Raw genomic sequence first — 23,335 nt, forward strand, 5'->3', positions numbered from 1 at the left:
CTTGTACTGTTTTTTAGCTCCTGAAGGAGCTGGGCAGTGCTTACAGTATCCTGAAGAATGTGAGAGAGGCTCTCACATCCACAGGAGCAGCTTTAATAGAATAGTGGGTGCCCTGGCTTGATTTTTTTTTTTAAACTAGGTCTACAACCTCTTGTGACCCCTACTTTAAACACTGGTGCTGAGGCAGGCTTATCCATACGCTCAAATCCTTCAGACTTGAACCAGAGGGCTTGGCAGCTAAAGCTCCCTGGAAAAGCAGGTTTTAATGCCCCTTAGGAGCTCTTGAGGTGGAGGCACTGTGTGTCTGGGTGTAGCGCAGCAAGCTGGAGAATCTCTCCCCGCTTCCCAAGCAAATCAGGCACCCAACATGGGTGTCTGAAGCAGGCAATGCAGCAGGCCAAGAGGCCCGCCTCTTAAATCCTGGCCAATTCCCTTTCAGATCCATGGATCCGGGCTAGTACAGGGGAGCTGATCAAATCAATCAAGATATAAACATGAAACCCTCTGGAATGAGTCAGAGCCACCCAGCGAGGTTTCTGGTCATCTGCAGCAGCAGCGGGAAAGGGCCCAGGTGGGCAGAGCAGCACACCCCCTTTTATAGCCTGTTCAGGAACAGCATAGGGAAGGCCAGGAGGGGGCGAGAGAGGAGGCCCACAGGCACTGCCATGAAACCCACCACTGCCAGCGGCCCCACCAGCACACCCTGTGAGCGGGACTGTGCAGAGGCCACCCGAAGAACAAATCAGTCTGCTGTGGGGGATGAGAGGGAGCAATGCTTTGCCAGTCAGTAGTGATCGTAGCTTGCAGTGCTGATGTGGCACGTGGCGAAGGCCTGCGTTACCCCCCCTGCCACCTGCAGGCCTCGCTCGTGGGGCTCCCTGGCATTGCAGCAGAGGAGTGCAGCGCTCTGTGTTTGCTCGGCTTTGCAGACTTTGGCCGACAGAACTTGCTGTGCTGGCTCCAAGCTGCAGAGCGGAGTGTTTCAGCCAGGCCAGCACTAGGACCCCGTGGGGTGTGGAGAAGGGAGCAGAGAGGGAGTGGTTGTGGGAGCAGAAAAAGGAACTCCTTTATAAACTGGGCGGGCACTCCTCCTGCTGAACCAGGCAGGAAGGGAAAGGCAGGGACAGGCTCGCCCAAGGGCAGCTGTTGCACCCAGAAGAAAGCAGCCAGCATTTAGAGCGCCTGGAAAGCGAGTGTTGTGCAGTGAACAATGTGCCCAGGGTCTGCCCCTTACACCCTATTGCTGCCTGGCCTCCCCCAAGAGAACCACCAGAGACAGGCGCTCTGACTGTTCCGAGGCGGGGAAAATGGATGAGGAAACAACAGGCGACTTGGAGACCTTGCTGGAAAAGCCAGAGCCGGCTGAGCTGAGGAAACCGGTGCTCTTCAGAACTTACAGGCAGCGATGGTTCCTGCTGGTGGTGGTCTGCCTGCTGAACTGCTCCAATGCCATGGTGAGTACCGGTGATACTGCCCTCAGCGCTTACCCCTGTTTTCTTGTGGAATCCTGACATTCTGGTCCGGAACAAGCCTGCCTTTCTGTGACACTGGTGGGGAGAGAGCTCTCTCCCAACTAGCATCTGCAGCAGACGAGCTTCTAACAAACAAAGATTTGTCTTAATGCATGACCTGTGATAATAAATACACTGTGTCCTAAGCACCTGTCTAGGCAGCAGCCACTTAGGATTTGAAAAGAGCAGAAACTTTACTCAGTGTGATGGGCTAAAAGGTGTGGTAACCTTAGCCCAGGCCGAGAGATTTCACAGCAAAACTAAAATATGGAGGACACTATCTTCAAATGGATTTAACGAGGAGGAAAAAATCTGATCCAAGCAGCCTGCCGAGGATTCCTTTGGGAACTTCCCCTGGTCTCGTGTATTTACATAGTTTGTTTGGGAAGTTACAAAGAACTATTTTCCATGGCAACCTAACAGCAGCAAGCGTTAGACAAAACCGAGCTGGAAAATATGCCAACACAGCTGGTATAAATTTAACGGGGTGCTTGGTTAATCATGCCTGATTTTTGTATGCTGCTTTTATTATTTTAAAGTGTTTGGAGAGCTTGGATGGGGTATTTGAATTGGAATCCTGCCACAAAGGCCTAGTTCACACTAGGAAATGCTTGTCAATACAGCTATAGATATAGCCTAGAGGCAGCTTGTTCCAGAAAAAGGGTGATTTGCCAGCATAGTTGATGCCAGTTCCCCAAATGAAATAAGCTGTATCACTGATATAACTGCATCTACACTAGGGGCTTTTGCTGGTATAAAAAAATTATAAAAAAAAAAATCACATCCCTAAACAACATTACTACACTAGCAAAAGTTTTAGTGTAGACCTGGCCAAAACCTTGTACCTTGGTCCAGGACTGGCCTTGGCAGACCAGTGGGGGGAAGCCAGGACTCTGTATCCTTGGCTCACAGCAATGTTTCTTTCTCTGAGAAATGTCAGTCACATTGCAAGAGGAAATGAAAAACCTTAAATCATTTTAAAGTCAAACATCCTTGCCAATGTCTTGTCTGCAGTGATGTGAACATGGATGGCATCTTACTTCATACAAGTAAGAACATAAGAATTGCCATATTGGGTCAGACCAATAGTCCATCAAGGCCAGTATCCTGTCTGCCGACAGCGGCCCATACCCAAACTTTGAGGGCGGTGTACAGAACGGGGCTGTTGGAGTGATCGACCTCTGTCTTCCCCTCCTCACTTCTGGCAGTCAGAAGTTTAGGGTCACCCATGGGCTACCCCCATGGCCCTGCCCCTTCTACACAAGGCCCCACCCTTTGCAGCAGGAGCCCTGAACCTCCTCCTGTGGCCAGAGAAGTCCTGGGCTGTCTGGCTTGAACCTTCCCCCCCGCAACACCCCCGCCACCAGAGCAGCCCCGGGCTTGCCCCAGTCCCAGCCAGCCGGTTAGCAGCACCAGGTCAGTGTCCCACTGCAGAGCCTTCCCTGGCCTATTATCCCTGCCATCCATGGTGTCACCCAGAGTATGGGGTTGCATCCCTGACCATCTTGGCTAATAGCCATTGATGGACCTATCCTCCATGAACTTATCTAGTTCTGTTTTATAGAGTCAAAGCTCTTCAGCAAGGAACTCAAAAGTAAGAACTGAGCACACTAGAAGACCTAAACTTGCCATCAACCAAGTGCAAGTAACGAGCATCTTTTTGTCTTGAACATGCTATTTTCTTGCTTCTTTTCCAATCTGCATCACAACACTTCCTTTCTCACCAGCAAGATACAACATGGGACCCCCCGGAAGGCTGCTTGCCGTAAAGCAAAGTGGCTAGCAACAGGAATTACAAGATCACACCAGACTGAAATGGTGCAAATTCTATTAAATGGCATTAATGACATTTGCCGCTTAAAGGAGCGGATGTGCCCTAGGTACACTGAGTAGCTCCTCAGTCTGCAAAGACCTAGCAGGATTAGTAACAGAGGAAGGTGCTATTCAGCATGAGCAAGGGTGGCACAATCTAGCCCATAATGTTTTAAAGACAGAGTTGGAAATAGCTAGGCATTGGTGAATGGGCATTAGGCTTGGTTTCCTCACTGGCGTAAAGCAACAGGCTCATCTAATTCTCAGAAAATGGACCAAATGTGCTTCCTTTAGAGCCTCTTATGAGCTGTTTGTTATGATCCAGGTTTAGAAAAATTGGATTTATCGGACAAAGCAGGCATCTTTTCTGTAAGGGCTTGCCTGCCTTATAAGTACAATGGAGTTATTATGTGTGCTTCAATGCTCTGATCTAATCCTGCCTTCAGACGGGATTGAATTGTGCCCTGGCAGCACCTTTCCACAACTGTCAGCTCATGTGTGCTCACTCCCACTACCCTGCCCAAGTCTTGCAAACAGCTGTGCACATGAGCAACAATCCAAAGGGGCTACTCGTGGGCCTGTGTTTACAGGATTGGGGACCCTGTTTGTATAAGTGCATTCTCTGCATAGCTCTCCTATACTGCCTCAGCCACGGATCAAGTGGTTTTTGATATGCACGCAGAATGACACCAATAGAAACACTGTGCTAATGCCTGGGAGAATTAGCTGAACTGCGTTGCACAGATCCTGGGGCTCTGTTCACAGAGCAAAACCAGCATAATGAACACGAACACAAGCAGGCAGACAGGCAGTCCAGGGAGCTCAAAGAATAGGAAGAGCTGGAGAAAGGATGAAAATTCCTTGTGAATGTTTTATTATAAAAGTTTTGCAAGACTTGTAATATTTGAAAATGGCTGCCCAGTCCTACTAAGCTGGCAAATAAAGAATCATAGAATCATAGAATATCAGGGTTGGAAGGGACCTCAGGAGGTCATCTAGTCCAACCCCCTACTCAAAGCAGGACCAATCCCCAATCAAATCATCCCAGCCAGGGCTTTGTCAAGCCTGACCTTAAAAACTTCTAAGGAAGGAGAACTAAGCTTTAATCAAATAAACAGGTACAACTTTTATTCAACCAGTGCCAGCAACAAACAATTGAGGTGCAGTTGGAAAGACTTAGAGCCTAAACTCATTGCCCAAAGTCAATGGGAGTATTTTCATTGAACTTTGGTGGTCAGGTTCTAAAAGCAAGGGTCCTGAAAAGTTACTTGTATGCTTAAGTGCTTGCAGCAGAACCAAGCTATAAACACCATACATTGGCTAACTGACAGCTAAGCTATAAACACCATACATTGGCTAACTGACAGCTAAGCTATAAACACCATACATTGGCTAACTGACAGCTTGCATGCATGGGCATGCAAATCATTCATAGATATTAGCAGGATTTAAATATGATATAAGAAGAGAGTGATTGGGAGAAATAGGATGAAATTAAGAAAGGGAAACTCTAGGTTAAATATCCTGAAAAACCTGTTAGCTCTAAGACTGTGGAACAATCTGTCCAGGGAAATGATGGAAGCCCTGTTTTTTTGAGATCACAGCTCTTGCAAATACATGGCAGGAAAGAGGATGGAGTAGATGTAGGAATGGAAGGTTTCTGGCCAGTGGGAGCTGCGGAGCCAGCGCTCGGGGAGGGGGCAGCATGCAGAGCTTCCCTGGCCACCCCTGCACTTAGGGGCCGCAGGGACATGCCAGCCACGTCTGGGAGCCACGCAGAGCCAGGGCAGGCAGGGAGCCTGCCTTAGCCCCGCTGCACCGCCGACCGGACTTTTAATGGCCCAGTCACCAGTGCTGACCAGAGCTGCCAGGGTCCCTTTTCAACCTGGTGTTCCGGTCAAAAACCGGACATCTGGTAAACCTACTTCATGGCTATAAGGGACAGGGCATTGCCAGTCAGTCTTACATGACAGGGATAAATCTTGCATGCAAATCATGCATCCAAGTCATGAAATAGGCTACAAATGCAATAAAAAATAAGGTATTCAGAAGTTTAACAAATGGGGGCGGGAGGGGGGCACCGAAGACACTCCTCATCTGCGGCGCCTTTTGGTCTAGGACCGGCCCTGATCAAAACTGTATGAATAATGGACACTTAAAATGGGTCCCCTCCACAAGTATGCAGATATAAGTCTGGGTTGGCTTTGTTCTTGGCCTCTTTCCCAGCCCCAGAGATTCTAACCTTCCTGCTGCCCAGTCAGTCTCTTTGCCACCCTCCCGACACTGGCCATGGCGTGAATGAAACTCTCTCACACAGTAAGTCCCCATGCCAAAGACTGAAACGTGGTAAAATGTGTGTTTTAATAAATCCGTAAGTGTAGAAACGTTGCGATCTTAAAACAGAAATAAAACCAGTGAGGAGAAAGGAAACCACACACACACACTGCCAATTCAGTCCCATTCGGTGCCAGTCTCAGATTGTCCTGCAGTGCCTATGTATCAATGATTACAACCTTGAAAAATCAAGATAGAATTATTGACCCTCCCAGAGGTGCTCTCTCTGCTCCAGCTGTCCACAGGGGTCTCCAATGTGACAGGAAAAAAAAAAGAAAGGCACTTAGGTACATGGTGTAATAAAGTGCCCATGCAGCTAAACACACTGGCTCCAATTCCCCGTTGCTCTGCACCTTGTCACGTACAGCCGTGCACAGTGGCTGTGTGCCGCTGACATTCTGCTCTCGTTGTGCTGTGTGCCCATTGTACAGGTGTGCAGAGTGGTGGGGAATCAGACTCACAACACTGACTTAGGACCGAGGCATAAGGAAAGCTCTTCTAGCAAAATGTCACAGGTCTCATTACCCAGGTCTGTATGTGGTATCTCAATCAACTTAAGCCATAAAACTTGGTACTTTGCAAACTTTAAAAATTCCCAAACTCACTGGGTCAATATCTACATTTTCAAGTAAAACTACAATAATTTCTATAAGGCCAATATACTGTAGGAATCAATTGGCTTATGAAGCTCCTTCCTTCCTTAGACTATGTAATAAATTGGCCTTAATTAAATTCCTTGCCCCACAAAAGCTTGTGGCTGAAAAAGCCACACTTGTAACCAGGCAACAAGTAAAAATGTATTGGGGAGGGAGGTTGTGGGGGGGAATATTCTGGCTTCAGGAAAGGTTGTATAGAAATAAAGTTAGGGTGAAGCTAGCTATGTCTAGTTAGCTAATTCCTTTAAAAGGACCAGCCTAACTCCTCTGCCCTACACCCAACTGAGTCTTAAGTCAAAAGATCACGTAAGAAGTTTCACCTAGAACTCAAGCAGCAAACAGAAAAAGGGAGACCAAATCCAGAGCAGAAAGTCCATCCCCTGCGCCCTCCAGGTCCTTGTGCCAGAGCTGTCGTTGCTCAGTTGAGGCCAGTATTGCTGACAGATGATTATAGGAGGAACATGAAACTCAGAGGTTAGCAGTGTCTCTCCAGAGGCTGGCCTGATTTCCACACACATGGGTGTGGCCAGACCTCCTGATGTGATCTGACTCGTGAGCCTGGAGCAGGAGGAAGTTCCCACAGTGCTGTACAACACTCCATAGCTGGACAGAATGCCCCAAAGGGTCCACACACTCCTTGTCTGGATTATTCTGCACAACCACACACTTGCTATGTGATTCTGACCCTGACCTCTGCAGAAAGATAGATCAGGGTTGATTCACCCCGAGGGGGTGGGGGTGAGCATTCACCCCCTTAACCCCAAGAGCGGGACAGATGACAGTGCTGGTTCCAGGGGGGGCAGTTCTAAATTCCAGCCAGGACTCCATAGCTCCCCTGTTGGTAGCAGGTGGCAGCTCTCTGTACCTTTGCGTCCGGAGCACCTCACTTGCTTTCTGGCTGCTTCAGCCAGCTCTGGCCTCCCAGTGCAGCTAGGGGTCACTGAGCCCATTCTGGGAGGACGTCCTGCCGACGGCAGAAGGCAAGGGGTGAATCTGCACTGCAGAGACTCAAAAGTGCCCCAGGGTTAAGCTACTTGTTCGCTGCAGGCTAGGGGCCCAATTCTACTCCCAGTGCATGGTGCAAGTCTCACTGACTCCACTGGGATTGCACCTACGTAACTGAGCAGAATCTGGCCCTCAGCCTCTGGTGAGAGAGAAGTTCTCTGCCAATGACCTCATCATACTAGTGAGGGAGGGAGGAGCTAGTTGACTTCATGCAGAAGGACTATGCGTGTATGGCTGAGTAAAACAATGCAGCCAGCCCTGCCCAGCTGGCTTTGAAGTTGGAACAGTTTTCTGTAAAGCCAAGCCCTGACTCTGGTGCACAGCATGCTGTTAGCATTTGAAAGCCTGCAGAAACAAACCACATTAGCTGTACAAGCTTCACAAACACATTGCCACGTCATGCAAAGATACCTCAGCCAGACAGCAGCAAGCTGACTTGCCTGGAGGCTTTAAGCCCTGGCTGGGATGATTTAGTTGGGGATTGGCCCTGCTTTGAGCAGGGGGTTGGACTAGATGACCTCCTGAGGTCCCTTCCAACCCTGATATTCTATGAATTGCCTACAATAGGTGCCCCTTTAAATGAATGCTGTAAAATGGCTTCGTGTCTAACCCCCTAATTTTGGCATGCTCATTAGTGTACCAATCAGTTAACATTTTTGACTGACCCTCCCAGCTGCCTGATGCTTGGGTGTCTTGGAGTTGGCTGAAAATGCTGTCCCTGTTGCAAAAGAAACATTCCTATAATGTTTTTGAGAGGGCTCTAGCTAAATGTAAGTGTGAACTGTCAGCATGTGAGCAGTCCTCACGGTAGCTGGCTACTCAAGGAGGCAGAGAAGAGAAAAGATGGCCCCTCAGCCAGAGAGCTGCCTGGGTGGGGAAAGGCAGCGTGAGAGGAAGGGGAAAGATAGCCCCAGGTGGGATTTCAGGCTACCTCAGAATGAATGGAGAGAAGGTGAGTCCTGAGCATGAAGAGGGGATTGCCAAGAAGATAGGGAGCCTACAGGGGGAACAAGGTAGGTGAAGCACCTCGGAGGTGGAGGAAGCAGAGACCTGCGGTCGCGGGGGAGGGGGGGGGGCCCTCCGGGCTCCAGCGGGGGAAGGGTCCTCGGGTGGTGGGCGGGGCCAGCTGGGGGCTAGTCTAACTTCAGTCTAACCCAGTATGGCCGTTCTTATGTTCAGAATGTAGAAAAGGCAATGAGGAAAGCTTACGTCACAAACATCTTCAGTGTAAAATTAGCATGACTGGGGTTGAGTAGAAATCCAGTGCTTTCCATGCTCAAGAGTGAACATTGCACATGCAAATATAAACTCAGCTTGGACTCCCAGTTTCAGATCTTATTGTACTTTTCTGTAGAATAGAGGGGCCCAAACTGGACCATGCGGTTAGAATCCCTCTAATGCCGGGACGTTCCAAACCCAGTCCAAACTCTTCTGGGCTCAGGCACATCCATACGATCGATTCAAACACAAGACCCCAACAACTCAAATTGTGGGCAGAGTGCGGTTCTGGATTTCATCTAATTTGTTAGGCAGATATGATTTCCTACGAGAACCCAAGGGCTACGGAGTTACACTCTCAGAATAGCACAATTGGGGCAGGATATTCCAGGCTGCAAGGAAGAGGTAGGCGGATCCAAATTCCTAACAGCATTGTTTTCCTGATGTGAATCATCTCACACAAGCCTAAAAGTGTTAATTCTCCCAAACACTGCAAAATATTTTCCTGTTTGTACCATCACAGTATAGTTCTAATTAAACACTTCTCTTGGCTAGCGAAGCAGCAGTTCTGGCCTCTTGACACTTGGCTCTTTCCTGAAGTGAGTCCCTCTAATCTAGCTGGCAATTTTAGCAATCACACTTCCTCTGAGGCAGGAGTCCTTTGCACAATTACTTTGATTATGGGAACAAGTGGAGCCATCTCAAACTCTCAGTTGTACAAAACAAAATTCCACCATGCATGTTTGTAGACCACAGTACATCTCATCTTCTGAGGCAGTTGCTGCTGGCATTTTGTTTCCCACACATCAGAAGCACTTTCTACAGAGTTGAATGCAGTGCCATACAGAGAAGCGATTCTTTAAGTAACAAGTTTTAAGGCAAGGATGCGCATACCATGGCAACTTCAGAACATCTTATCATCTCCTTTAAAGCCGTAGCCATCCTAAATGTTTGTCTGATCATCCTCCTCCACAAAAGATGGACAGATGGATGCACACCCAAGCAACGTTGCTGTACTGCACATTTAAAAACCATTTGATTTTTCTGGTTCCACGGCTCCATGCAAATTATCTTCCTTTCAAAGTTTTTACATACTGTCATTTTTAAATTGTGTCAATGTTTCTATTGCAGCTGTACTGGCAGCTCTTATAAGAAAGCTAGAATAAGATCCTATCTGCAGGGTCTTCCTTGCTGAAAAATAACTTGTTTTGGGCCTGTCTCTCTAGTCCAGGGGTGGGAAAACTACGGCCCACAAGCTGGATCCGGCCACTCGGGGCTTTGGATCTGGCCCGTGGGATTGAACCCCGTGGTGTCACAGGCCCTGCGCCACTCTCAGAAGCGGCCAGCCCACGTCCCTGGGACCCCGGGGTGGCGGGGCGGAGCAGAGGGCTCCGTGCATTGCCTTTGCCTCCAGGCACCAGCCCCCACAGCTCCCATTGGCCGGGAATGGGGAACCCCGGCCAATGGGAGCTTCGGGGGAGGTACCTGGAGGCATGACAAGGGCAGCGCATGGAGCCCTGTGCCCCCCCCGCAGGGGCCGCGCAGGGACGTGGTTCCGGCCACTTCCCGGGCGCGGTGTGGGGCCAGGGCAGGCAGGCAGGCAGCCTGCCCTGGCCCCGGTGCGCACCGCTCCCACCCCAGAGCCACTTTAGATAAATTCCAGAGCCCAAACCCCTCCTGCACCCTGCCCCAAGCCCCCTGCCTGCACCTCGCACCCCTCCTGCATCCCAACTCCCTACCCTGCACCCCTGTGCACCCCAACTCCCTGCCCTGAGCTCCCTGTCACACCCGCACCCCTCTTGCACCCCTGCCCTGAGCCCCTTCCTGCACTCCGCACTCCTGCACCCTAACTCCCTTCCCTGAGCCTCCTCATACACCCCACACCCCACCTCTGCCCCAATCCCTTGCCCTGAGCCCGTTCCTGCACACCTTACCCACTCCCACATGTCGCACTCCCTCCCACACCCCAACGCCTTGTCCCGGCCCTGCATACAATTTCCCCACCCAGATGTGGCCCTCGGCCCAAAAAGTTTGCCCACTTCTGCTCTAGTCCCATGGCTGATGTGAACATCTGTTCCGCTGTTTGAGTTAGTGCATGTCAGGGGAGAAAAGTCTCAGGCTATAGAAATACCTGCCTTGCATTTAAGAATATACTTTTAGCTTCCCACTTTTAAATATAGGAACCTCTTGTTCTTCAAGTGCCTGGGCACAGGGGAGAGACGGCACATTTTGACCTGTCAGCAAGAGCATCTTTGAACTAGTTTATTGCTCGTGTCAACAAAGAATGAGAAGCAACACACTCCGGGCGACCATGCATGGATGGGACTAAGACAGGAACTCAAGCTCTGGCTCAGACACTGACTAACCATGTACCCAGGAGCTACACTCTAAAAGACAGATTTTTATGGCTTGTCCACTAGTTCTGCGTGCCGTGGTCCGTGGGTCCCATCGTGCACAGCGAGCACCTGATGTTGAGGTAGATGAAAGCAGCAGGGTTCTCAACGTGTTTGAACAATCTGTCCCCTTTAAAGCATCAAGCTGAGCGCTCAGATGAGGTACCCAAAGCTCGTGGACCCTTCTTGTGTTGGCTTTCACCTCTGTCCGTTTCAATATGGAAATAACACTCCTGATCTCACGGGGTGCTTGGGAAGGTTCTTAGGGGAATAGGCTACTCCGGTGCAGGAGGCAGGTGTAATGTGGTTTTTAGCACTCAGTGTAAGGGAGGGGCAAGCTCCTGCTTTCAGCAGTGCTGAATGCTCCAGAGGAAATGCGTCCATGACTTCACTCACCAGCCAGTGGCTGCAGGGCTGTGCTGGGGAATAGGATGTTACACCTCTCCCAGGGGGCTGGAAACAGCGGCTGAAGTTAGCTCTGACTGAGACTGCTCTTCAAGGAAAACACTAATCTGTGCTCAGACCTGCTTATCAAATGTATCCGGAGCATATTGCACTGAAAGCTGAAGATTCTCTTTAAGAGCTGCAGTAGCTTCAATCAAATTAAATGTGGCGACCCCCAAATTAAATGGACAAAAGCCTGAGATTGAGAGAGTTCTATAATCTGTTAGGGTCTTGGTCCTGTCTCAGCTCAGGGGGCTGGACTTGATGACGTCTCAAGATCCCTTCCAGCCCGACATTTCTATGATTCTGTGCCATCTCTAGGTAAAATAGGCTTTGAATTGAAATGTTATGTGGGATGACTTCTCAGTGTTGAGCAACTGGACTTGAAAAACATTGAAACAAAGTCTACGCAGGCATTTTGAAACTCAGACAATGCCCCACATGTTTCAGTGTGGTTGGATGCTTTCAGGGAAAAGTTGCCGGATATTGAAAGGTGCTGAGCACCTGATCGCAACAGGAATTCTGGGCACTCAGCAAAGCAGGCTGATGATCCAGGTGCCTCAAAGTCAGGTTTTGGTGAAGAACTTCAGGCACCAAGTTTGGAGAAATAGATCAACATGCCCTTATTCCCGTCATGGGAATGGAGGCGGAGATGGACTGACGCGCTGGATGTAATGAACCCCATTATACTGATAGTCTGTAGGTACTCTTCTCAAATGGGTGAAAATTTTAAACTGTAAGCTATCAGAACTGTCTCTCACTAGCAGGGAAACGCTGTGCGAGACAAACTCTTCTCTGGCAGGGTAAGACTTCCGTTTAAACCAGTTGTTGACACCGATCTCATACGTGCAAATTATGTGAGGAAAAAAAGCTCTCTTTTTAGGGTTTTGTAGCAACACCGGTATTTAAATTCCCAAGACATTGTACTCTGAATGCAAACAAGCTGATGGGATCAAAAGGCACAGTGTGAGCACTCCATTAGCCTACCTAATAAAACACTATTCATATAAATTGCCTAACAAACTACGTTGTAGCTACCCAAAGAATCTTCATGAATTATGCTACCTCTGCTTTTGGCGATGTGTAGCTACAAGTGTCAGTAATAAGCTCTGGCAGGGGGGGAGGCAGCAGGACACTACACGGTTAAAAATAGCTGTGTAGACAGGCAGGCAAGGCTTGGGCAAGAAGAGAACCATATGTATGTATTCACATACATACCCACACCCTTCCGGTGTGTCTTTACTCACCTAAGGTGTGCCTCACTGTCTACATCACTACTTAAACCCCTGCTGGGGGGGGGGGCACAGGGGTCCCACCCGAGTGCATACTCTACATGCCACCAGAAGCGTGCGGTATACACATAGCTTTAGAAACCCTTTCAAAGGGCATATTTTGATGTCATTTGGACGTAAATGTTAAATCTCAAAATTGGGGTGTTTTTTTAAGAAGGATCTTTGTATTATCCCAGTGGGGTATACAGATAATTCCTTCAGTTCTGGTTTCTGCAGATATCTGCTAATGACATAACAGGAAGGATCCTGTAGTTTGCTACAGTGCTTGGCCTGTGCCGCCTGCTAGACTTGCAGTTACAGGTAAATGGTGCTCATTGTGAAGATGAGATGACCAAAAGTCTCTCAATCAATCACAAGGGGATGCAGGAATTACTTGGTGAAATCATATGATGTGTGCTACACAGGAGGTCAGATTAGGAAGATCATAGTTGTGTCCCTTATGGCCTTAAATTTGGCATTATAATAACTGTATTTTGCATTTTTAAAAAAGGAGTACTTGTGGCACCTTAGAGACTAACATTTATTTGAGCATAAGCTTTCGTGAGCGACAGCTCACTTCATCGGATGCAAGTGAGCTGTAGCTCACGAAAGCTTATGCTCAAATAAATTTGTTAGTCTCTAAGGTGCCACAAGTACTCCTTTTCTTTTTGCGGATACAGACTAACATGGCTGCTACTCTGAAACTTGCATTTTTAAAGGAGACGATGATAGCGAAGAGCAGACTATAAATACCTCTTCCCTCATAATGGCTGGGTGTGTATAGTAGAATATCCAAGTAACATTCTTTGTAGCAAACTCTGGAGTGCCTCTCAACTTGCAGCTGTAATAAGTGGTTGAGGGCCAAATGCAGTCGTGATAACTCAGCGGGGGTGTAACTTACCTGTCAGTCTAATAGACTGTAGGGCAATCTAATGGGGCCTGCTCAGCTTTCTTACAGTAACTCAGTGGGGTTACTCTAGGTTTACACCAGGGTAAATGACAAAACTTGGCTCAGGAAGTCCTAAGCTGGTGATGTAAATACCATAGAAAATGGGAATTACACCAGTTTAGACTCCCTACCATCACCTCTGAATCTGACCCAAATGGTGATCGTCACCATGGGGGGGCACCTGCATTGAAGAAGACTCAGTGTGGGACATGGTGGGGGCACTGGCAGACTGGCAGTGCAGCAGAGCATCTGCATTCACGTGCCATCCAGTGGCTGTGCTCCCACCCCTGACACTGAGGAGTGGGCTAGGAGCCATGAAAATGCTCATCACCGTGACAACAGCAGCAACAGAGATTCTGGCCTTTGCACTGGACTAGCAGGTGGATGGCGGCTGATTTCCAATGGGGGTGAAACTGCACCACCACCTGGTGTCCCTCCAAAGCACAATCATGCAGGGATTGTACGGGGCAAAGCTCACCCTGGCAGACCGAGTGTTAACTCTTAACCTCTCTGTTCTGTTTTTGGCAGCTGTGGCTGACATTTGCTCCAGTGGCTGACAAAACAGCAGCCTACTTCCACATCTCCATGGATACAATTAACTGGCTGTCCCTGGTGTACCTTCTCATATCTATCCCGTTTGGACTGGTGGCAACCTGGATTCTCGACACCGTGGGACTCAAGTGTGCTGTAAGTTTGAATGAGAAGCTGCATTAACTAACTAAAGTTGGGGCTATTGTGTATTTTTGTATATGCAAGCATCATCTTTGCTAACTAATACTCAATGTACGTAGCAGCCTAAGTCATGACATTCTGACTAAGTATTGTGTGAGATGAATGTACTTAAAACTATCCTTCCTACCTTGCAATGAATAGAATCTGGTCCAAGAGGAAATGAAGTGAGGAACAACAAGAAAAGAAAAAACAAAGTAGAGTGGAAATTACTGTCTGATACCTTCCCCTTTTTCTCTTTAGGTCCACTAATTTACATTTCTCCCTGAACTTCACTTGTTTGTATTTACCAGGAAGCCTTTTCTGATAACTTGAAACTTCATCAAGTTATCATGAAGCGCTCGGAGATGGTCTCTGTCCCGTACCAAACAAACTTTTGTCACACATGAACTCGATCAGAGTATTGAGACCAAATGCATTATGGAACCTGAAAGTCTGTCTTTATTTCAGACATCCAACTGGGGTTGGTTTTGTTGCTCTTTTACCAGTGTCTTTTGAGGCCATAATCTTCCTAAATTAGCCAGGACAAAACTTGCTTGTCATGTGAGAAAAGGTGGCTTCACACTACCTGAGGCTCAGCAGACATGAGTGCATCTTTCAACACATGCAAGCCCCAGTCAGTTGATGGCTGTGGTGAGACTGTATGGAATGAAAGAGGAAAATAAAACGAGTGAGTATTTCCGATGGAACCACGATGCTGCCAGCACCTCTGCATGTGTCTGAAGGAGAGGGAAGGGATTAGGAGCCTGGGATATGCCAGATTGGTCACCTAGAGTCATGCCACATCCTAGAACTTAATTCCGTCTCCCTCAGTCTGCAGCTAAGTCAGCAAGTGACTCCAGTCCCTCTTTACGTGTTGTAGGTGATGCTTAGCGCTTGGCTGAACATGGTTGGAAGCGTCATCCGGACTTTCAGCGTCATCAGCTTCCTGAGTCTGGGATCCCTGACCTACATGTATCTGTTCATAGGACAGTGCCTCTGTGCTCTGGCCCAGCCACTTGTCATATTTTCTCCAACAAAACTAGCGGCCCTGTGGTTCCCAGACCACCAGAGAGCTACAGCAAATATGATCTCTTCAATGTGTAAGTAACAGCTACAAACATGCCAAGCTAGAGCGAGGTCACTCCATAGCAGAACCTTCCTGTGGTATACGTTGCCTATGGAGCTGTATTATAGGGACTGCGCAATGTGTAAGTGAACTAAAGCGTCACAAAACCCCATGAAGTAGGCATGTATCTCCACATTGCAGATGGAGAACAGGTCATATGACTTACTCATCACATGGAAAGTCTGGAGTAAAAACCCCAGACCTCACAGTCTCTTCCCTCTGCCTTAGCCACAAGACCATTTTCCTCCTGCAAATCCCGTGCAGGCTGCTAGTAGCTCAGAATAGTCACCAAATCTTAACTCATAACTTGAACCCAGCTCCTCAAGTAAGCAGGTGTCCAAATCACTACTGACTTGAACAGCTAGGTGCTTTGGCAGTGTAAGGGCTTGTCTACACGGCACCGCAATCTGGACTACAGGGCTATGAATTGTAGAGCGCTCTGAAGTGTTAACCTCTAATTGCCTCATGTAGATCCTGCTGGTGTGAACAGGGTCCTCCCACCTTGTAATTAATACACCTTGATCCTGTGAAGGAGGAAGATTAACTGCAGGAAAGGGAAAATAAAAATAAAGAACCCAGAAGAAAGGAAACCGGATAACTTAATTTTCTCCCTAAATTTGAATAGTTATTTTCCAAGGTTCTAGAAAAGGCTGTGAACAGAAACTAGTTCATCATAAAACATTACACCTAGAAACCATCCTTAGCTGTGGGTTTTTGCCATTTGCAGAGCTTACTTCTCTCCCGGCACAGTGTTGCTACTGACAGCTCTCTCAGTTGCATGCAATAGCTAGTTAAAATCCTTAAAAATCAAAAGCATCCCTGCTATTCTCCTGTTGAATAAATGTGCACTGGAAAGGTACATACTACAATGAATATTGAGTATCTAGCTGATAAATGTCAACATTCCTTAAAATCTTTGAGCATTTTTAAGATGTGGGATATACTCTGTGTAGTGTGCGACGAGTTCCTGTTATTTTTAATGGGATGTTGGAAAGTTCCTTTGTGATAGTTTGAAAAATAAATGGTTGTTTTTCTGTTTAAAAAAAAATCACGTGTGTATTGAGCTGTCAGATCTAGGTATTGTTCATTACCGGTAAGTATGAGAACAGTAAGTGTACCATGCAAGCACACCAGAATACGATAGCTTGCCCAACACCTGCTATTTCTGTTGGCTCCCCACTGGCCCTAATTAACCAGTCTAAACAGACTCTACTATAGTCATGGAAAAAATTGAAACGGCATCGGAGGTAGCCTGGATTGTCTGGCTGAGCTGCAAGGTGCTTATAGAAGTCTATAAATTGTTCAAATTTGCAGTGAAAACCCGTCTCAGATCTGGTTCTTAAATCTGCTAGCTGTGTAGTTGGATAATTGTATTTACACCTGTGAGGTGAAAGTGCAAGCGGTGTAAAGTACTATTAGATGTTCGGCTAGTGGCAATGACTGCAGAGACATGATGTTGTAATATACCGGTACGTTTGAAAGTGGGTCAGCTAGTACAGAGGTATGTTGTATTTTACTTGACAAAGGAAATGCGAGTCTGCACTGCATAGCGTATGGGCCTGTACTATCACTGGGGGCGGATAGCATTTGGACTGACAACTAGAGTTGTTCCAGCTTCATTTTTGTTCCTCCCGCAAGCCATTTACCTGGGCAACTTGGTGAGAAGGGATGAAGAATTATTTAAAGACCAGGATGGATGTGTTTTTTTACCATGCTTAGGGGGAACAATTAAATCAAAAAGTTAAGGTGACACAAGAACAAATGGAGGTAAAGTGGCCAGGAATACCTTTAGGCTGGAAATTAGAAGGAGGCTTCTAACCATCAGAGGAGTGAGGTTCTGCAGGGCCAAACACCCCAACTAGCTTGAAGAGAGAAAGCTTGACAAGTTTATGAACAGGATGATAGGACAGGATTGCCTGCAGTAGCAGGGGACTGGACTTAATGACCCAGGAGATCCTGCCTAGTCTTATGTCCCTAGTTGAATTCCAGGTAAAATTTCCAGAAAAGGCTAAGACACTTAAGTATTTTTGCGAGTTTTACCCTCCAAATGTAACCTTACAGATGTCTTGTTCCTGATCCCCTCTGCCCCTCCCCCCCAGCCATGGCTTCATTTAAGCTGAGGATGCTGTGAAATGGATGTCTCATGACATTTTGATACATGTGGAACATTCTCTCAATTTATATAGAAAAACATTGTCTTTTTTATTTCAATCTAGCTAATCCCTTGGGAATTCTTACCGCTAACTTGCTGTCCCCTGCACTTGTGTCTGAAGAAAAAGATATACCACTGATGGTAAGCAAAAGCTGATTAATTAGTATGCAGTGTCATTTTGGTTTATATATTCAGTAGCACTGGAGTCAGGCAACCTGGTTACGTGTCTTTGCTTTGGGTTTCCTAGCTTGGACTGTACGTCATCCCTGCAGTCACAGCCTGCATCCTAGCCATGGTTGGTGTTCACGACAAGGTCCCTCCAACTCCACCATCAGCAAGCGCCACTTATTCCACCTCGCAGCCATTTTTCACAGGCTTGAAAATGGTAAGTGTCATGCAGAGAAGTAAGCCCCGGAATCAAACATAGCATCCTAGAACTGTAGGGCAGGACATGACCTTGAGAGGTCACCATGTCCAGCCCTCTATGCTGAGGCAGGAGCAAGTGTACATGCTGCCTGGCTTCCATGGTGTCATTGTCACCTTCAGCTATCCTGTTGTTGTGGGCAGGCCAGCAGGTGGGCAGGTGCTGAGATTTGTTGCCCAAGTAACTGGAACCTATTTTTTTAAACCTACATTTTGAACTTTGCAGCTTCTGAGAAATAAACCATACATCATCCTGATGGTCTGTTTTGGAGCAGGGATTGGAATGTTCACCTGCTTTTCGACTCTTCTGGAACAGATCCTGTGTGTAAAGGGGTATTCAAATGTAAGGCCTTTTTGCATCTTATGCATTATTTGTTATACGGTTGAAATGAACCTCCACTAATTAGTGATCAAAACAAGATGAAGCCACTTGATGTGGTGCACTTGTCTAAACTAGCTTATCAGTGTCTGAGATGTACCAGACTAGCATACATCAAGGTACATCATCAGTCTTTAAATACGATACGTTATCTGATGTTTAATTCGTATCCTTGGCTGGGTCACCACTTGTGAATGAAACTCTTCTCTTGCTGGATTTTACTTTGTAAAATAAAGGCTTTTAATTGATTGTAGAGGGGTTACATGCAGCTAAATGCAGTCCCTTATGATCCTCTCCCAATGTGCAAATATGGGGCAAAGGCTCAGACAGAGGTGAGAGGGAACTGGAAACTCAAAGCAAGGTGGACTGGGTTATTTCATTGCCGCACATGTCCTTAGCCAAATGCACATGAGCAGAGGTGGTCACCTCTCGGCTACATTTATACCCTCCAATAAACATCTCCCCCAAAGCCCTCTCTTGTGGCTCAGCCTTGTATTTGTCTCCAGCACCTCAGTTTGTGCGGCATGCAGTCTCCAACCCAGCATGGTCACAGCAAAACTCATAAGTGCTCCCTCCATTGCAGTAGGTGATCCCAGGGCAATGGGAAGAGGATGTGAGCTATGAGTTCTCCCTCAATTCCAGGCATGTTTAAAGGGAAGTTCGGAAGGCTGTGCATGGAAGCCCATACTGGCCCTGCTGGCTAAGGCGGCCAGATGGAGAATAAACAATGGTGTTCTGCATAGCTAGGCAAATCACGACAAAGCACAGGAGGAATGAGATGAGGAAACTCAGAAGGGAGATAAGGTTGAGGAGCACAACACACACACATGGGTACCACTGTACGTGGTTCTCTGTTCCTCTGTATTCATGAAACGTTGCCCTTCAAGTCACTGTCTAGTAAAAACAGAGTAATATTGAAAATGGGTTTTTTACCTTTTGAGGTACACGACCACCACTTAAAGAGGCTCCTATCACATTCACTTAGAAAGCAGTAGTACATACTTAAGAGTAACAGTTGTTTGCTCTGGGGGAAATCAAGCTCCACCGTTCTATGTATACCATGTTAAAATGACCAGCCTAGATGCACTTACCCAGTCTGCTTTTATCCGCGTATGGTCTTACTCCACTCCCGTCTCTACGGCATCTGAGCTCTTCCTCCTCATAAACTTTTGGGATTGTCACCCCCTGGGCCAGTTGCTTGCTATTCTAGATGCGTGTCCTGGGGAGGTTTTGAATATTGGCATGGATACAATGGAAAAGCATGTTAAATAGACTCTGGTGGCCCACAGCCTACTGTTCATAAATCAGTCCGTGTGGTTAAATATTGGTAATGTAACTAACTCTCACCTCCTAATACTAGTTGCTCAGACACTCATTTCTATTCCCCTGTAGTTCTTTGCAGGCCTGAATGGTGCATTGTTCACTGTGTTTGGGTTACTTGGCGCCTTCCTTCTGGGACTGTACGTCGACAAGACCAGAAAATTTATAGAATCCACCAAGGTCTGTTTCTGCCTGGCTGCACTAGCCAGCATCGCATTTGCAGTAGTAAGTTCTGCGTCACACTTCCTCTTGTCTGCGAAGATGTAGTTAAAGCCCATTTCTGCAGTTGTCTGATAAAACATTCAGTAACTCCCAGTGACTTCAATCCGCTACTAGGTCACTTTCACTGACGACAATTCTGTTTATTAGGACTAGGGTTCTTTGTTACAATATAACTTGGGGGATTGTTCCCCGTGGATTGGGGCAGTTCAATGAACACCATTTCCAGAATCTGCCACTAACTCAGTGTGCAACCTTGGAACCGTTGCCTTGTCTTATCATAGAATCATAGAATATCAGGGTTGGAAGGGACCCCAGAAGGTCATCTAGTCCAACCCCCTGCTCGAAGCAGGACCAATTCCCAGTTAAATCATCCCAGCCAGGGCTTTGTCAAGCCTGACCTTAAAAACCTCTAAGGAAGGAGATTCTACCACCTCCCTAGGTAACGCATTCCAGTGTTTCACCACCCTCTTAGTGAAAAAGTTTTTCCTAATATCCAATCTAAACCTCCCCCATTGCAACTTGAGACCATTACTCCTCGTTCTGTCATCTGCTACCATTGAGAACAGTCTAGAGCCATCCTCTTTGGAACCCCCTTTCAGGTAGTTGAAAGCAGCTATCAAATCCCCCCTCATTCTTCTCTTCTGCAGACTAAACAATCCCAGCTCCCTCAGCCTCTCCTCATAAGTCATGTGCTCTAGACCCCTAATCATTTTTGTTGCCCTTCGCTGGACTCTCTCCAATTTATCCACATCCTTCTTGTAGTGTGGGGCCCAAAACTGGACACAGTACTCCAGATGAGGCCTCACCAGTGTCGAATAGAGGGGAACGATCACGTCCCTCGATCTACTCGCTATGCCCCTACTTATACATCCCAAAATGCCATTGGCCTTCTTGGCAACAAGGGCACACTGTTGACTCATATCCAGCTTCCCGTCCACTGTCACCCCTAGGTCCTTTTCCGCAGAACTGCTGCCTAGCCATTCGGTCCCTAGTCTGTAGCGGTGCATTGGATTCTTCCATCCTAAGTGCAGGACCCTGCACTTATCCTTATTGAACCTCATCAGATTTCTTTTGGCCCAATCCTCCAATTTGTCTAGGTCCTTCTGTATCCTATCCCTCCCCTCCAGCGTATCTACCACTCCTCCCAGTTTAGTATCATCCGCAAATTTGCTGAGAGTGCAATCCACACCATCCTCCAGATCATTTATGAAGATATTGAACAAAACCGGCCCCAGGACCGACCCCTGGGGCACTCCACTTGACACCGGCTGCCAACTAGACATGGAGCCATTGATCACTACCCGTTGAGCCCGACAATCTAGCCAGCTTTCTACCCACCTTATAGTCTTCTTCAATCTGGAGCAATGGGGTTAATTTATTTAATTCCCAGGAACGTTGTGAGCATTAATTAACATCGGGGCAGTGCCTTGTGAGCATAAAGCATTTGAATTGCTAAGTATCATTAAACACCTAATCCTGCCTGCTGGCTCTGACAGTGGCCAATACCAGATGACCAAGAAGGCAGGGAACTCTGTGTAATGCATCTAACTGGGCAGCCTATCCCACAGAGACCAGGGTTAGGGGAAGTCATCTCCTGAACTCAGCTAGAGATCAGTTTAGGCCCTGACGCATGAGTCTTAATCGCTTTTATCCCAGGTAGCGCACAAGACCATACATTCAAAGATGATGGAAATGTTTGCCAGAGACAGCAAAGCCCTCCTAAATGTGGGATTGCTCCAAGGGGAATCAAGCACAGGACTGTAAAGTAGACATGGCAAGCGTCAGGCCATTTTTGTGGGTATGGCTGGTGGCAGGCTCTTAGTTCTTCGATGGACTGATACTAGAGCACTAGGTCCATAGCTTCTTCTGTCTCTAAAATCTCAACATGCTCCACAAACATGACTGAAATATGCCTCAAAATAGCCCTGTGAGTCGAGTACCTTTATAACCCCACTGTAAAGAGAGGCACAGTGACTCGCCTGACATCGTACAAGATGTCTGTGGCCAAGCTTCATTAGACCCCAGATCTCTCAGTTGATGCCTTCTCCACAGGCGGATCCCTCCTTCCCTGAGGGAGTGATGAACACAGCATCCATCTGCACTCAGGCAGTAGAACCTCAGAGTTATGAACACCAGAGTTATACACTGACCGGTCAACCCCACACCTCGTTTGGAACCAGAAGCGTGCAATCAGGCAGCAGCAGAGACCAAAAAGAAATGGCAGATACAGTATTGTGTTAAACGTAAACTACTAAAAAAAATAAAGGGAAAGTAGCATTTTTTTCTGCATAGTAAATTTCAGAGCTGTGTTGAGTCACGGTTCAGTTGTAAACTTTTGAAAGAACAGCCATAAGGTTTTGTTCAGAGTTATTAACATTTCAGTCTTATGAACAACCTCCATTCCTAGGGGTTCTACTACATAGATACAGAACGGAAGTGATGCTGATCCAGAAGAAACAAAAAACCACTTCCTAATATTGTACTAAAATATTGGGGACGGTGAACTACTTAAGCTACTTAGAGCAGAGTTAGATCTTTTTGCCACGTGTTTGTACAGCACCTTGCCCAATGGGGCTCTTGCCCAAGGCTGAGGTTCCTAGATGCTGTGACAACACAAATACCTCTGTTAAAATATTGCCATCCAAATCCATTGGGTACTTTGACAGTTTTGAACATGGATATTGCGGATGCACAGAGTCTTGACAGGTCCCTGTCTGCCCAGTGCTTGTAAATCAGCATGTCTGGGCAGGATTGGCCATGTGTTTGGAGCATTCTGGCTACAGACATGCCAAAGAGCCCACCTCGTGTCTTTCTCTGCCTCACAAGTCTCTGCACAGCACTGTCTCAAGTAGCATCTGGAGAGAAATGAGACGTGTCAGGACCAACTGTGCAGAGGAGAGAGAAGGCCCTCTCCCCTGGAACCGCCTGACTTACCAATTTAGCTCTTTCAGTGGCTGGACTGGGCTCTGCTTTTTACCACTCGCTCTGAGCTGGGGTGAGCTTGGTCCACGCTGAATTCATCAGAGCAGTTGGTGGAATTGGTTTGGGGTTTTTCAAATGCCCCAGGGACACAGACAGAAAGAAACTGAACTTAAACCCTGGGAGTTTTCTGAGCTCCCATCTCTCTGGAGGCCAAACTGAGCCACCACTGGGCCATTGCCCCTGCACGAAACAAAAGCCTGACTTTCCAAAGTGCTGACCCGCCCCCCCCACACACACACACTGCCCCAGCTCCATTGACGTCACTAGGAGCTGCGGGGGCCAAGCACACAAGAAAACGAATGTCTCCATCCCCTAACACACAGTTCCATGCAAATAGGTCACATTTGAGAGCTTTAGGGAAGGTGGGGAGGCCGCCAACAGAAATGGTAAATACCGTGGACTTCATATTGGTGACTGCCTGATGTTG

The 23,335-nt window shown here is 47.4% G+C and overlaps 1 protein-coding gene and 1 long non-coding RNA gene across 5 annotated transcripts in view; one reads left to right on the forward strand and one right to left on the reverse strand.

Annotated features, from left to right (window-relative positions):
- Positions 1 to 930: 930 nt before the first annotated feature.
- Positions 931 to 23,335, forward strand: part of SLC49A3 (solute carrier family 49 member 3) — a 42,658-nt gene continuing 20,253 nt past the window's right edge. Inside the window, exons 1-7 of one of the 3 annotated variants that reach the window (XM_027819230.3) lie at positions 931 to 1,454; positions 14,122 to 14,280; positions 15,185 to 15,404; positions 17,647 to 17,723; positions 17,830 to 17,967; positions 18,232 to 18,348; positions 19,777 to 19,929. In XM_027819230.3, coding sequence (XP_027675031.2) covers positions 1,308 to 1,454; positions 14,122 to 14,280; positions 15,185 to 15,404; positions 17,647 to 17,723; positions 17,830 to 17,967; positions 18,232 to 18,348; positions 19,777 to 19,929 — 1,011 coding nt within the window. In that variant the 5' untranslated portion in view covers positions 931 to 1,307. The remainder of the gene's footprint in view (positions 1,455 to 14,121; positions 14,281 to 15,184; positions 15,405 to 17,646; positions 17,724 to 17,829; positions 17,968 to 18,231; positions 18,349 to 19,776; positions 19,930 to 23,335) is intronic. The other 2 variants (XR_006291115.1, XM_037902234.2) reach the window with 2 other exon arrangements.
- Positions 17,743 to 22,234, reverse strand: LOC122465955. Of its 2 annotated transcripts, none has more exons than XR_006291116.1 (3): positions 21,867 to 22,234; positions 19,476 to 19,603; positions 17,743 to 18,324 (listed from the first exon to the last, which is right to left on the reverse strand). It is a non-coding gene; the product is annotated as an uncharacterized LOC122465955 (long non-coding RNA). The 2 variants fall into 2 exon arrangements; XR_006291117.1 differs by lacking the exon at positions 21,867 to 22,234 and adding an exon at positions 19,732 to 19,863.

This window comes from Chelonia mydas, chromosome 5 (genome assembly GCF_015237465.2).
Source record: "Chelonia mydas isolate rCheMyd1 chromosome 5, rCheMyd1.pri.v2, whole genome shotgun sequence".
In the NCBI taxonomy this organism is placed as follows: Eukaryota; Metazoa; Chordata; order Testudines; family Cheloniidae; genus Chelonia; species Chelonia mydas.